This window comes from Coptis chinensis, chromosome 3 (genome assembly GCF_015680905.1).
Source record: "Coptis chinensis isolate HL-2020 chromosome 3, ASM1568090v1, whole genome shotgun sequence".
In the NCBI taxonomy this organism is placed as follows: domain Eukaryota; kingdom Viridiplantae; phylum Streptophyta; class Magnoliopsida; order Ranunculales; family Ranunculaceae; genus Coptis; species Coptis chinensis.
The window spans coordinates 73,771,691-73,787,422 of NC_141458.1; the positions used below are offsets into that span (position 1 = coordinate 73,771,691).

At 36.1% G+C, this 15,732-nt stretch overlaps 1 protein-coding gene across 10 annotated transcripts; it reads right to left on the reverse strand.

Moving 5' to 3' along the window:
- Positions 1-6,612: 6,612 nt before the first annotated feature.
- On the reverse strand, positions 6,613-14,029 carry LOC147510757 (uncharacterized). 10 transcript variants are annotated; one of them, XM_086602613.1, is made up of 12 exons: positions 13,918-14,019; positions 13,758-13,802; positions 13,524-13,561; positions 13,077-13,374; positions 12,588-12,993; positions 12,273-12,417; positions 11,625-11,761; positions 10,870-11,106; positions 10,055-10,719; positions 9,577-9,610; positions 8,770-8,875; positions 6,613-6,760 (listed from the first exon to the last, which is right to left on the reverse strand). In XM_086602613.1, exons 4-6 carry the CDS (start codon positions 13,347-13,349, stop codon positions 12,362-12,364), a joined length of 735 nt encoding a protein of 244 aa, XP_086458739.1. In that variant the 5' UTR covers positions 13,350-13,374; positions 13,524-13,561; positions 13,758-13,802; positions 13,918-14,019; the 3' UTR covers positions 6,613-6,760; positions 8,770-8,875; positions 9,577-9,610; positions 10,055-10,719; positions 10,870-11,106; positions 11,625-11,761; positions 12,273-12,361. The 10 variants fall into 10 exon arrangements, with proteins under 10 accessions (XP_086458739.1, XP_086458736.1, XP_086458735.1 ...); XM_086602610.1 differs by having other exon boundaries at positions 13,494-13,561; XM_086602609.1 differs by having other exon boundaries at positions 12,683-12,993; positions 13,077-13,561; positions 13,918-14,028.
- Between the last annotated feature and the right edge of the window lie 1,703 nt (positions 14,030-15,732).

Sequence of the window (15,732 nt, forward strand, 5' to 3'; positions counted from 1 at the left end):
CTCATTTCTTGCATGGGGAAGCATTGGCAGCCATGACCTGTTTGGGTTTCTGATCATTTACTTGAACTGAAAGAGCATCGACCTTTTTGTTTAGGGACTCGATCAGAGTTTTTAATTACGGATCGGGTTTGACCTCGAACATAGACGTAACTTTGGTAGGAGTGTCTTTAGAAGATCTAGAAGAATCAGTGTTTCCCCAATGGGTGCTTCGTGAAGCCTGTTTTTCAAGGAAAGTGTATGCTTTAGTAGCGCCTTTGTCCATGAAACAACCGTCGTTCATAATATCTAATGTTTCCTTTTGATGGTCAGAGAGACCATTAAAGAATGAACGGACTAATATAGCGGTGTCGAGTTGATGATGGGGACATTCGAGAAGCGATCAAGAATCTGCTCCATGCTTCGAAAAAAAGGATTCAGGGATGTTGGCGAAAGAATTGAATCTTCTGAAGCATTTCTATAGTTTTCTTCTGAGTATAGAATTTTATCATGAATGATTGTACGAGCTTGGCCCATGTGTCAAGGGATTGTGGCGCTTCGCCTGCGAGCCAAGCTAAAGCTTTATCAGCTAAGGTGAAGGGAAACAACCTAAGCAAAACTTGTTCATTGGTAACGGTCGGATGGTGGAAAGTGGTGACTACTTGTTGCATCCGACAAAGGTGATTGTATGGTTTTTCATGGTCTAGACCATGGTAAACAGGTAACAAACCGAAAATGTTTGGCGGAATGCGAAAATCACCTACAATCGCATCAAGTTTAATGCAGGAAGCAGGTCCTTCCTGTAAGGCAGTATAGAAATCCGAAAGGGGTTTCTCAACTGTGGGATTTTCCTGGGCCATAATTAAGGGAGATAATGGCAACAGAGATGTTTAACGATTTTGGTTTACGAAGGAGGAACTATGTCTAGGAGATAGCATAAGCAGTTGTTTATTGTATTTCCGACGACGATATGTAAGTTCTAATTCCTTATGTTTACCAGACCGTAGTCTCATACAAATACTAATTTTAATTCAAGGCTCATAAGGAACTAATTATGACTGGAGGTTTTAGAATTAAGGAAGGAGGGAGGTGAAACACGTTTTCCTGAGCTGTTGCTAACTTGAGCAGGTAAGCTAGGACAACGTGTGAATATTCCAGCAGCCAGGTCACTTGAGAGAATTGAGGGAGGTTGTTCGTGCTAACACGTTCCTTAATTAGGCAATCTCAATTTTTCAAGTTTCCTAAACACTGATGGAATAGGATGATGATTTATGATGGTGTATTATGCGGGGTATTATTAAGGTGATTATGATGAAATTTTAATTATTATGATTTTATTTTTTATTTTTTATTTATTTTTTATTTTTTTATTTTTTTATTTTTTATTTTTTTATTTTTTATTTTTTAGTTTACGTAATTAATGTATTATGGAGACGTGATTACGAAACATGCAATTAAAAACGATAGATGCCAAAATAGAAAACTAAACATACAATTAACACATGCTAGTGTTACACAGGAAGTCTATACATGCAAATCTATATTACTTATACTTGAATATCAATATGTCCTACGAATGCAATAATCTATAGCTATCGAGAAGTGCAATTATATGTGAGCTAAGGGAATGTCGAGAATGAACTCATGCAAATGAATACCGCGTACGTAAATTGATGTAACATACACATACAAAAATATTCTAAGCAGGTAGTTTGAAATTACGCATACATCCAAATATATTCAAATCATATTAATCGTGTTAACGTGAAGATGTAATGACGAACCACATTTACATACAAAGAGTTCTCATGTCAACACACAAACATGCAAGGTAAAACAGGTTATAGCAAACCACCAAGTAATATCCTCGACAAAGTTTGAGGAGTTTAAGAATTTGAAACCTGGCGTCCCGCTATTCCTCGTACAACGATCAAACTAACTCCTGAGCTCGTGAACTTACTGGATGGGGGATAAGCAGGACTAGAGAGTCCAAAAGAGTACTGAGAAGGAAAGTGGCATGTACCTGAAAACCGGAGTGTTGATACTCCATGTTAGTCTCGCGCGCTACTAATTTAGTCTCGTCCGAGACTCTTTTGTCAGTTCAGTACTTCAAATTCCTACGGAGTACTTAGATTGTGCTAATAAAAATAAACAAGATCTGGTTCACAGATATCTGTTAGTAGAAAAAGTTAGGGTAAACAGGTACGTAACACGTTAGTATTGCAAAAAGAAATGGAAATCAAAAAGATGAGGGGTAGGGGAGGGGGTTTATGTTTGATGTATTCCAGTTATTACGTTAAATGTCCAAAGTTTTTCAGCGTGTAGCGGTGCCATTTAATAAACGCTCATTTCTCACATTTTTTATTTTATACTTAAGTCCGAGGTCCACAGTCCGAGGTCCGAAGTCCGAAGACCAAAGTTCAAAGTCCGTATAGTCGTCCGTTTAGTCAAGTTACCTTACTCACGTGGGTTTAGTAGGATAGGTCGAGTAAGGGATCGTCCAAACCTTAGGGCTCGACAAGGTTCACAACTGGAATTACAACTTTTAGTGAGTAGGATTTTAGGTTTTTTAGTTGGTTTAATTAAATTAACGGTAACGTAAATAATGTAAATTACTAACGGTGATTTCGATGTAAATAAATAAAGATAGAGAAACAGGGAGAGGGTTAATCATACTCATGCAAGAATCATTTTTTAACAGTTTATATTACCACATCACTACAGCTCTAATTTGTCTCGAGTTCATAGACAAACCCGAGACGACATCGAGTATTGATCCCTAGCTTAAACGCAGCGACATCTCCTCGAAGTCGCATCGCACTAGCATAAGGAGTTGAACTAATATTTCATCTCTGGAATATCATTTCAGCTCCTGGTTCGATTCTACATTAGCTGGACAAATTGGAGAGTTGTCTAACACCAGAGAGTCGCACGCGAGATATTTTGGGTCTCTCGCGAGACTGTTTTGGAGCATCAGTACTCCAAATTTATACAGTCTCAGTCATTTTGGGACCGGATGTCTAATTTACACCCAATTCCTAAGCAGTGATTCTAGAATATTAACGAGTCAATCTAAATCCTCACATGAGCAGCATAACCCTCCCCCTGAGGGGGGGGATTAGCTCATGGTCATTGAAGGAATAATTAAACTTGCTGTATACATTAAATAAATAAATGCAGGACAGAAATTAAACTTGAAAAGAAATGACTTTTATTAAGAAGAAATGACTCACAGTATTTAAGCTGCTGGAATGAAAAGGACGGAATATAAGTGCTGAAATGAAAACTACAGACGATAATTAACTAGCTAATGTATAGGCTAAAGCATAAAATCTTTGAAGGCGAATAATGAAGACCCCCTCATATATATATATAGCGGAGACCCTTGTGAAGGATTAATTGGGTTTTGTCTATTTCTTAATTGAGACATTCAAAACTTTGAATAACAAAGTTTTGTCTGCATGTGAATTAATTTGATGCTTTGTCTTTTGTCTTTTCCTTATTAATGTTTTGTCTTCAGCCAAATTCAATTCAAACCACCTGCTTTGAATTGGTACGTGTTTTCTCCTATTGCAAGGTGGCACCAATTTGTGACCATCACTTGCCACCTGCCTATGCTGACTCGTCATGCTTTTTGGGCCCATAGAGTGGGTCCACGTGGTGTGTCTAGTGGCGGCGCCGATTTTGGCGTTTTTATAACTTTCTATCCTTGCGTAGAGTTTGTCGCTCTAGTCGCTCTGGCAATTCACTAGCCAACGTCGGCATCCAAATTTATAAGATGTGAGCTTCGGAAGTTTGCTGCTTCTTTATATATGGACCCGTTCTGCACTGGTTTTGTTCTTTTGGAAACTTCAGTTCTAGTCAGGCTTTGTTGGGCTTCACTGGGTTAAGTGGGAAGACTTCAGATATTCCAGTATTCCCGTACTTCGATGCATGTTTTATCATTATATTCATGTTAACTGCGGAAACCTGCAAAAGTACGAAAATATAATTATAATTATTACATTAAACACATAATCGACCAAAATGCTATGTCTCTCGGTGTTTAATATTACAATTTTGGGTGCTTATCAGTTATCCTCGACACAGAAGTCGCTAAGGACTCTGTTCCTATCATCTTAGGGCGTCTTTTCTTGGCAACTATCAATGCGCTCATAAACTGCCGCGGTGGTTCGATGTCCATATCCTTTGGACACCTTTTCTGTTGAGGTGAATGTTTTCAAAATGATGAAACAGTTACCAGATACAACTATCGATGGAAAAGTTAGCATGATCGAGAGCTTAGCTCAAGATTATTTCAACAACATATTTCCTGAGAATCAGATGCACCAATTTCTTTCCTTCGGAAGTTCCAACTTCGACGATGACTCCCTAGACGTAGATGAAATCGAGAAAGATTTTCTTCGACTCTTTTGCAACTCTTCTTTGCCACCTCATGAGTCCCCCTCTCAACATCCATTCATCCATTCATCCCTTATTTATGATGGAAGATGAATTTTTCACCCTCTATCCCACTGATTCTTTTGACCCACCTATTGAGAAATGTCTTGAATATCTCAAGGCCTCTAATGATATAGAAATAAGAACACTAGCTATGCACCATTCACCCACCTCACATCCTCATGTCAATCATTCACCTTCCATCACGAATATTCCTCACCTTTCACCTTTACAAAGGAACCTTGCGTTTGCACTTGACCCTCTTGTTTCTCCTGTGCTTCATGATTTTTTAAACCTATTTGGTGAGGAAATACTACCCAAGGACAAGCCACCTGACCCTTTCAATATTTCAGATGTGTGATTATACCAACCCACACCACCAATGAAGTTTGTGCTAAACCCACATTCTCATTTTTTCCATTCCTTTCTTCTAAAACTTATCCATATCCCACATATTTTCCACAATCATCCATTTTTTCACGATCATTCACTTGGCCACCCTTTCGTTGGAGAAAAAAAAAATTGCATGCTAGGTTAGGTTCTAGATCCATCAATATTCACTCTCATTCTGCTACGCCACGTCATAGGAAATATTGGTGCTTGATTCTGTTTGGTGGTGCAGTCCGTGTTAATTATTTATGGACAAACCCGCAACTCTTTAGATTGTTGATATATGGTAAACTACATGTTAATACATGTTTTAGATAAAGTCTCGAGTATCTGACTATAAAAGACTCATTTTATTCTTTGGTGTACTCCATTCCAATCTTATATTATGGGAGTGTACCATTAAGGTAACCGGACCCTCTCTTTGGAGTGTGTGGTTGTAAGTACCGGATCCTAAGTCTACGTTTAACGTAATTCACGTTTTTCCACTCTTGCATGTTTTCTCGTTTTTGAGTCGTGTTTCTCTATGGAGTGATTTACGTCCCTATTGCTTTTCTGTTTTCTTTTATATAAAACCCTATTCATAAAAAGTAAAAAATCCTATAAACAGTAATCTTGCAAGTCTCGGGAATCTGACTTTAAAAGACCCACGTTTTTAAACAAATTTTCTAAACCACATTTTCAAAAATTTGTTTGGGGGTGGGGTGGTGTTTGGTCTTTCCATTTTTTATCACTCAACTTCCTATTCTTGTTGTTTATGCCGTTTAGTCGTATTTTGATTCGGGTTGACACTATCTATGAATTTAGATTTCTTTTGATCATATAACTTATGTCATTCACACGTTTCGAGGCGTTTTCCATTTCTACATATGAGTTTTAGCGAAGAAAAAAACTGTCAGAAAAGGTAAGAAAAACGACGGTAATTGTTAGTGGCAACATTTCTATGATCGTCACAAGAAGAATAGTTGCAAAAGATCTGAACCTACAAAAAACAACGTCGGCAAAGGTTAAGCATCAACGACATTTTATAATGTCGGTAGTGCCCAGAAAAACGCCGATATATATATTTTGTATTTGATTATTTAAAACGTGGCAAAAACTATGTTTTGGCGACGATTCAAGAAAACGTCGGTAATGATGAATACTACCGACGTTTTATATCATGGCAAGAACACCAGTTTTTTCTTGACTTAAATTAGTATTGTGACGTTATTTATCGTTGCTAAAGACGGTTTAGTAACAACGTTTTTAAAAATCGTCGGTAATAGTAAAATTACCAATGTTTTATTTCATGGCAAGAACACCAATTTTTCGCTACTTAAATTCATATTACGACGTTATTTATCGTTTCTAAATATTAACTTTTAATGACGTTGTACTTTTCGTCGTTGTAATCTTCTACTACCGACGTTTTGTTTCGTGGCAACAATACCATATTTTTGGTTACTAAATCAATATAGCAACATTATTTACCGTTGCTGGAAATGAATTTGTGGCAATGTTCTTTAAATTTATCGCAAATAATATACTTGTAGGAATGCTTTTGTGTCACTATACATTTATTTTTAGTGATGCTTTGACAAAATGCGGATTTTTTTTTACACTGTTTTTATTCAATTACCTACGTACATGAATTCATTTCTTTCGATCACAAAACCTAAAATAATCATATAAATAATTTCAATCCAACCATGTTAAATTTAACTAACAACATTTCCAAAAGTAAATTATAAAGATCACTTTCTCCATGTTTAAGAGTAACATAATTCATTATATATATATATATATATATATATATATATATATATATATATATATATAAGTCTTATAAACAACAAAACATCAAAAAATATTGTCTGAACATCCAACATTTATCACATAGTATTTTATATCCCAAAAGAAATATGCCCAAACAAACCCATATAAATTGCTTGCTTCTTCCAAACCGCAAGAGAACCTGCAAACAAAATATGACAATATTTAGTTCATATCCACTGAAATGTCAAACCAAACAAGATATGACAAAATATATTTAAAGTACAACTCATTGAGGATAATCATCATAAACATTTTTATAATTACATAATAATGATGGGGAAAAATAAACATAAACAGTGGATAATGGGAAAGAGTTTTCTATCTTTTTTGGCGTGCTAATGAGGCTTAGGAAGAGCGCACACTTTCTGACTGGCTAATCTTATGATTGATGGTTCCGATGGACTGGAATTACTATCAGAAGCTAAGAACAGTAATAAAAAACCTTATGTAAATCTCTCCATGCAGAACAATTTACTTATAGTTGTAAATCAAAAGCCCTTTTCGACAATCTGCTTCATGAATGTGAGGGATTAATAAAAAAAAAAACCCGATGTACTATTTCAGCAGATGATAAGCAAACATGCTTCTTGCTAGCCTTGCAATCATTCATCAACTTCAAGGCGAATTCGAAAGCTTGACAGTTGACTTTGGAGAGCCCTTCTTGGACTTAGCTCTTCCATAAAAGCAGAGTAGACAATATGTCTAGTAGTTTACTAGGAGCAACAAAGAGGAGCTTTTTGCAACCTACTACTTAACTTGTCTAGAGCAATGTCCCTATGCTATGTTCCTGTCTCAAGGCAAGTCTGCTATCTTCACCTCGTTGGTGCCTTCACTCCTTAAGTGGGCTACCAGTCCCCCGGAGACCGATTGTTTGTTTCAACAGAACTATACTCGCCTGCCTGCACTACATGAAAGCTCTCGCTCGTCGTGGCCTTACCTCTGCCCTATCCTTCCTTCCGAGAGCCCTTGCCTTCCCTTCCTTGAGAGCTACTTTCACTTCCTCCACCTCACACTACTATTCCTACTTCCCCTTTCTCTAAGACAAGTGCAACCACTGACCTAAGATCGATTCCATACACAAACTAATGCTCCATTATTGCACCCTCTCTTAATTCTTCAAGCCATTACTTCTCTTATACCCACTGCCACATAATACCCAATTTAAGTTCTACACAACATCTCACAATTCCAACAAATTTTAAATGCGAAATCTATTTAATTAACTAACTAATTAATGAAAGTTAGACGAAGAAACCGAAATCAAATTTTGCTCGAGTCAAAATGACAACGTTCGATCTGCCACACCTAGTGTGTATCTCCAATTCTATCACTCTGTCCCAAATACTTTAAAATAGGTTTGTTTCATAAAAAAGGTTAAGTGAAAAAGATATGGGGTTTGTTCTGACCTTGTATAGGCACAAGCTAGGCATGAAGGAAGAAGAAAGTTTATCTTCTTATTATTTTGTTTTTGATGATAAGTACACTAAAAGTAAAAAATTAAAAAGAAGATAAATAGAGTTGACACTGGACAATGGACACACAACAAGCTTAACTAAACTACTAGCTTGACAAAACCGTTGCAATACTTTGTACTTGAAAGCAAGTTCACCAACTCTAGATATAGGAGTACGTGTTCTCCTCATTTCTCAACACTCACTTCCACCTAGAATGAAATCATTCCTATAAACACACAAAAACTTCAACTAACCAAAATGCTTGCCACCTCAAACAAGCTTTATCATGTTCTAAGTAAGAGCAGATCCTAAACTATAAAATCAGATCCTACAACTTCAAACAGATCCTAAACTATAAAATCTTGATAGCACAACAACCCAATACATCTAAACAAGCAAGAACAGATCTGAAAGTGCATAAACACAATGGAATAACAGCTGTAGTCATAGGAACCAAATTGGACACGACACACTCACATATTGCATGTGATATTACCTCAATCTTTGGTATTTCATCGTGTCAGACACAGACACATGTACTTTATGTCCAGCAAGAAAATCTCGTTCACTAACAAAGTGTTTACTTTCCTTAAAATGTTAAAGTATCAGAAAAATGTGGGTTTAAGTTGCCCATAACGTCTCCAACTTGTATCACCAACTTCCACAATGTAAATTAAACTCGAGAGCAGAATACCTGGTGCGAGAAGACCACCCACTGTTATCAAGGATGCCAACTTCTTCAGCATTAGGAATACCGTTATCTTCTTCTACTGTATCCTCATCATTGAAATTCAGAAACCCTGGCATATCAAATGACATAAGAAAACAATTTTCGAACAAGAAAGCATCTGAGAGTAAAGAACTGTGCAGTGACAAACAAAAGTACTTAAAAACGTCCACTGGACGAAATCTGATAATAAACTTCATATATTGGATGTATACTTTAACCTCTCCCTGACCAAAACACTGAAATCAGCATATCAAATGGGTGACATATCACATTTAATGTGTCACACACTATATAAGTATATATGGCTAGAGAAGAATTTGCTTTTCGGGATAATAATGGAGATATTAGTCAATTTATAATGCATTAGACTTTGTATGGGTTTCTAACGACCTCACATATATTGGCAATACATCCACCAATCTACTCCAGATTCGAACCATGCACCTACCTAAATGGGAACCCGACCCATCAACATCATTAAGAAGAACCATTTGTATTTACATGTGCAATTACACATGCAATGCGGAAATAATATCAAAATTTCCTTAAGCATGAGCAATAATTTCACTAATACCTATGGGATGAGAATTGAAATTATTACATGATGATTCATAACAACATAAATGGTAAAACAGAAAAAGTGACACGTCAACAGAATATAGCACTCACACTAACATTTAATGAAAAATAATAGTTCACAATTTCAGTATCCTTGTTTGAGGCAAAATCACAAGATCATTCACGCTGAATATGGAAATAGAAGCAATGTACCTGTATCATTTCCATCTAGTGTATTTCCCAAGTCCTGCACAATGAAAAAGAGATTTTATAAATTTAACAGGTGGCATTGTATTTAACAAGGGATTTTATAAATTCCCCGTTCACACCCTTACTGTTTATTTTATTTATTCATTTATCTTTACGTGCAAAATGCAAGCAAGATTTAGGCAGACCTGAACAAGATTATTCCCGAGGATGACTACAAATGAAAAAAATGTCAAGGCATACACACAAAGTCAACATGTGCACTGAACAAACAGGATACCACTTTGGCGAAAAACACATCCCCACTTAAATAGCCTTTATACTATTCTTATGAAGTCAAGTTTCAGGTATGCTTATCTTCACAGTTAATGGATCACTAGTTAGAACCGAGAGCTTTTGAGGTAAATTAATCCCACTTAAGGTGGATTTAACTAAGACGGAACTTGGTGTTCTGAAAATGTCCAGAAGTGAAGTTAAAACTTACACATGGTGTTTCCAGAGAAGCATTGTACAATGACGTAGTTTCGGCAGCCATAATTCCACCCAGATCAGCTGAAAGCCAGCTCGAGTTTCCTGCTAAATCAGCTTCCTGGCTTCCTTGGTTTTCGAATTCATCGAAAGGAACAGTTTCGGTGGTTATTTTAAATTCTGATTGGCATGAAAAGTCCCTTTGAGGATCTTCAATACACATGAAGGCAGAGGAATTGCCTGCAACATCCACAACATTTTAAGCCCTTGGTGACATATTCGACTCGCTTCTGATGCCCTCTTTGAAATGGTAATCGGTTACAAAAGTCAGGGTAGCAGACACATCCTCTGGTACATCAGCTCTATCGTCCCCGGAACACTTTTCCAGCATAGTATTTTTAGGGGACAAACACACCTCACATGCATCAACCTCTTGTGGCAAGTCTTGCAGCATCACTTTAACTGAACAGCTCTCAGATATTTCCTGAGCAGATCGATCATTTTCCATAGGAACACCCTTGTCTAAATGGAGTCCTTCCTTATTAACTTCTGAACCATTGACGGCATCATCTCTGTAATTGCATCTTTGCATGATGAAGGCATCCTTCTCGACAAACTGAGTGTCTAGATTGCCATCATTTGGCAGAACCGTTTGTACTCCATTACTTTTCTCCATTACACCTATCATCAGAAACAGTGTTGTTAGTATGGTCCATTGTGTTAGCAACCACACTGCCATTGTCTATTTCCATAGGGGAAGATATATCTGCTTGGCCTTTTTGTAAATCATTGGGAGAATATCAGTTAAAGGTCTTGTAAGTTGTTGAGTACCAGAATCAATGTGGTCGCTAAGATGTTCTTCGCACAACTGGCTGTCAACCAGGACGATTGTTGCCGTGGACTCATTGGCTTCACCACCACCAGCGGCTACAGGCTCATCCGGTCCTTCTGTATTAGCTTCTCCAATAAGACTAGTGGCACTTGACCACATAACTTCGCCTGGAACTTCTCTGGACTCGGTGACATCAAATATTCGATTCTGCAAACCAATCAGATCCACAGACATACCTGAGAAAATAAAAGAAGACCAATTCACCTTCCATGCAAAAATAACATACCAAGATTGATCTATAACGGTTAGCAAGTAATTTCGATTAATTGTGAATATCACATAATACTCTACTTGTATGATTGCAAAAAACTTCCCCAAGCATATACATAAATGTGTATATGCAAGTACAGAGTCAAATGGCAATGACTTTAAACATTTGAAGAGAATGTTTTTTCCAATTTGAGTTGGCAACATAGTATTGCAAAGATTGAGAACTGAGGAATAACGATAAATATATACAATAGTAGGACTACAGGAAATTCTCAGTCTGCCCAACCAAATGCTAGTTCACAATACATACACAGAATATTGGTTCTAAACTTCTAAAAAAATTCTGAAGAGTTGTATAACGACCAATGACATGAGGTTGCAAATTCACAAAACCCTACACATATCTGGATCTAATAAAGGATGAAAAAGTAAAACAGTTAACTTTAAAGGGACCATTAAAAGTTATCTGGAACCGTAAACTTACTAGTAAATAATGGTTCATTGAAAAGTTCGTCTTCCAATAAATGTTTCTGAATCAACCAAATTTCAGGACGAGTACAAGGAGCTTTCTTCCGCAAGCGCCGTATGTCTTCTGTACTTGTCAACTGCTGCCGTATTGTACTGAGGATACAAGAGAAAACAAGGAAACAAAATGCAACGGTAATCAATATTGAAGTAAACAAAGAAATAGAATCATCACACTTTTACAAATTTGAGCATATGGTGGGAACTAGTACTCAGTAACATACTTAAATAAATAAATAAGAATATCGTTGTCTGCCTGTCGTACAGGCTATAACAAAAAATCATTATATATTCACCTTTATTTTATTTTAAATCCCCATACAAAAAGCACAAGTTTTGGGATTATCTGTTCTTCCGATGTGTAAGCTCTGCATTATTTCAAATTGAAGGGGTGGCCCAACAACTAATTGACACTATTTAAGCATGATAGATCAAGAAGAGCGCTAATCATTACAAACGAATATCAATTACCAAGTATGTTAATATAAACAAAAACAGGTTTAGAATCACAAAAATAAAACTGAATATTAAATTATAGCAGCTAGGAGAGTTTAAAAAACAAAAGATTTGCATATGGAAGTACTTAGAAAAACAAAGACATACTCACCATGCAGGACCATGGTATCATCTAGAAGAACCTTCCTTTTAACCACACTAGCTCGTGGTGTTATCCTCGGTTGTTTTCTAGATGCTATTTCAGTTGGCGGTGGAGTAGGCCTTAATTTTAGAGCCGAAGATCAATTTTATTCCAACTGCAACAACCGTATAATTTGTTTAAACTAGGAACAAAAAAGTAATTCATATTTGTCCACACCTTCAGCATATACCAGTAGCAACCCAATGTAAAATACAAAAGGAAACAAAAGACCACTGTGCAATAATGTTGAAAGAACATGCAAGCTTTCTGTAATCAAAATATTACCTAAGATGGATGACAACAAGTCATCGTCATCAGGAATAGAATCAACTATTCTTTTAGAATGGGGAATCCCAGAAAGTATTGTTGAACTACCATACCGTTGAACTAGTGCACTTTCCATCAATTGGCGTTTTTGCCCAGAAGGATTTTTCAACCCATTTCCACCCTCTTCAGACACTTCTTTTTCTGGAGTAAACTGTGCTAGTAAATCATTTTGAGCATCAGGAACTGATGCTGGTACTGAAAGTAACATTTCAGGCTCTGGCACTGGTAAACTAAAACTTGCTACTGTATCGGACTGCTGTCCTAACTTCTCAACGTTCGAGGCAACACCATTTGATGGAACAGATTCCAATATTTTGTTTGGCTCAATATTTGTCTCCCTTAATACTGGTTGGTCCCTCTTCACCTGGAAACAAAACCATTAAAAAACACACTAGCATTGCACCAACCACCAAATATGAAGCATTCATTTAGAGCTTGTTAGCAAACCTTGCACCAAAGCTGAAACTCCAGAAGCATTGACTCTGTTGTTGGACTTGTCAATGCAACTCCGACTGGCTCAATAGTAAAATTATGCTCATTTATATTTATAGTTTGAATTTCGCTACCACTAAGAGCAGAAGGATCATCAGCTATATTTTCATCTTGAGCATTTGACACAATCTTTGCACTTTTAGAGCCAGTACATATTACTTCCCCTATCCTATCCTCATCAACTGTTGTTTGGCCATCGTCAATATCCATCTCGGTGAAAGGTGTCATGGGAGCAGATGCCTGAGGATTAACACTGAAAATTGGACAGTGAGAAAGAAGAAGAAAAACAAAGTGATCGAACCAGAAGAGCAACAACCTTAATTTTTTGTTTAATTGGGATATCTGAAGGAATAAGAAGTCGATAGTTATTACATAGAATAAAATCATCATGAGTGGTTATACCCATTAGCATCACAACTCCTCCCGCATCTTACCTTTCACTAATAAATTAACAATAAAAAATAAATTAGATCTTTTGTTCCAGAAAAAAAATTGAATCTTTTATCTCTAAAGTTTGATTGATAATTCTTGTGTCTCTACAAACAAGAAACATAAAAGAAAAATCATAACTTTACTATTTTCTATTTCTTTTTTTCATAACCAAGTTCAATGAACGACTTTTACTCGATAACTTACCAGAGATTTCCCTTCCCTCAATGAAGGAAGAAGGAAATGAAGCACCTACACCAAAACTTTAGCTTTAACAATTGAACTTGAAAAAATTGGAGAATATTAAAAAGGGGAAGAAGAAGAATAATCAAAAAATGACAGAAGAATAATTACAAGAGAAAAGTACCTGGAGAGAGAATGGAGAACGAGAGTTAGAGCCGTTCTACTGTATTTGTGTTTTGGGTGTTTTTTCTCTCATAATCATTTTCGAAAAAAAAAAAACAGTGTTTCTTCCCTCCCTATTTTTCGTGAAAAATCAAACTTTGGCGGTGGTTATAATAAAAATCCCGCAAAATCGAAAACATAAATCCCGACATTTTAAAACGTCGGTATATATATCACTAGTTCCACGATTCATACAAACGTCGCCAGTTTAAAACAATTAGTGGCGAAATCAAACGTCGCCTTATGTACATACTTATTTCCAACCGTTTGTATCTTCGGCAATGCAATGTTTCAAATATAAAAAGAATAATTTGGCATGATAAATAATTTATAGCACTATTTCTGACGAAAAAAAATCGTCAATACCCATTTTAACATTTAAAACCAACAGATTAATAGCGATGATTTAAACGTACCAAAAGGTATGTTTTAAAAGGCACGTTTTTGGAACGAAATGAAAACGTCAGTAAAAACTCTGCAATTTTCTAGCTTTACCCTCCCTCATAACTTAGGCCAATTAGTTTTACCCCCCAGTTCTTTCATCTAGAGGTTTACCCTCCAAGATTACACTACATCCAAGTCAACTGTTATCTTTTTCGTCAATGCATGTAAAAAGACTTCATTGCCCTTTGCCCTTTTAATAGTTTTTAGTTTTACTCCCAGGAACTTAGGCCAATTAGTTTTATCTCTCAGTTCTTTCATCTAGAGGTTTACCCCCATAACTTAGGCCAATTAGCTTTAACCCCTAGTTCCTTCATTTAGAGGTTTACCCCTCCAAGACCACAACACATCCAAGTCAATTGAGTTTGACTGTAATGTAATTGGTCAAGACAAATGAAAAGACTCTAATGCCCTTTTTTATATATAATTACATAAATATCTTGTGACTTTGGCAAATACAAAATTGGAATTCAAATCATCTAGGACACACATGTCACGGTCTTGTGAACTATATCCGATGGCTTTACACCATCACTACCATCTAGGGGTGCAAACGGATAGGTTTGGATTTGGATATGGCTGTATCCAAATCCGAATCCGAAAATTTATACCGATATCCGAACCCGTATCCGAATCCGACGAATATTAAAAAATTTATCCGAATCCGATTTCGGATATCCGAATTGGATATCGGATAAATATCCGATCCGAAAATTAAAATTAATTAAAAATTTATTTGCTTTGAATAATTCATTTTACCACTATAAAAACTAGTATATATATATATATATATATTTATCATTTATTATTATTATTTTGTTATTACAATTTTATATTATTAGTTTATGATTTTATATAATATTTTATACAATAAAAAAATATATATATTTTATATATTTTGTTATATACCAATCCTTATCAAATGACATCCACACCCTTAGAGTGGTGTATAGATATCGGATAAAGTTCTCAATATCATGACATGTGTCATAGATGATTTGAATTCCAATTTTGTATTTGTCAAAGTCACAGGGTATTTATGTAATTATACCTAGAAAAGGGCATTAGAGTCTTTTTATTTGTCTTGACCAAAAATATTACGGTCAAACTTAGGGGTAAACCTCTAAATGAAATAACTGGGGGATAAAGCTAATTGGCCTAAGTTCGGGGGTAAACCTCTAGATGAAAAGAACTGGGGATAAAGCTAATGGCCTAAGTTCCTGGGGAATAAAGCTAGAAAACTATTAAAAGGGCAAAGGGCAATAAAATCTTTTTATATGCATTGACAAAAAGACAAATGACTTAGATGTGGTGTGATCTTGGGGGGTAAGATAGA

Bases quoted from the DNA above. Each gene is read 5' to 3' on its own strand.
- LOC147510757 (XM_086602606.1), bottom strand. From the start codon at position 13,511: ATGATGATTTTATTCTATGTAATAACTATCGACTTCTTATTCCTTCAG. The intron at 12,994-13,076 runs GTTTGCTAACAA...TTTTGTTTCCAG, and splicing joins AGTTTCAGCTTTGGTGCAAG to GTGAAGAGGGACCAACCAGT. The intron at 12,418-12,587 runs GTAATATTTTGA...CGGTTGTTGCAG, and splicing joins CTTGTTGTCATCCATCTTAG to TTGGAATAAAATTGATCTTC.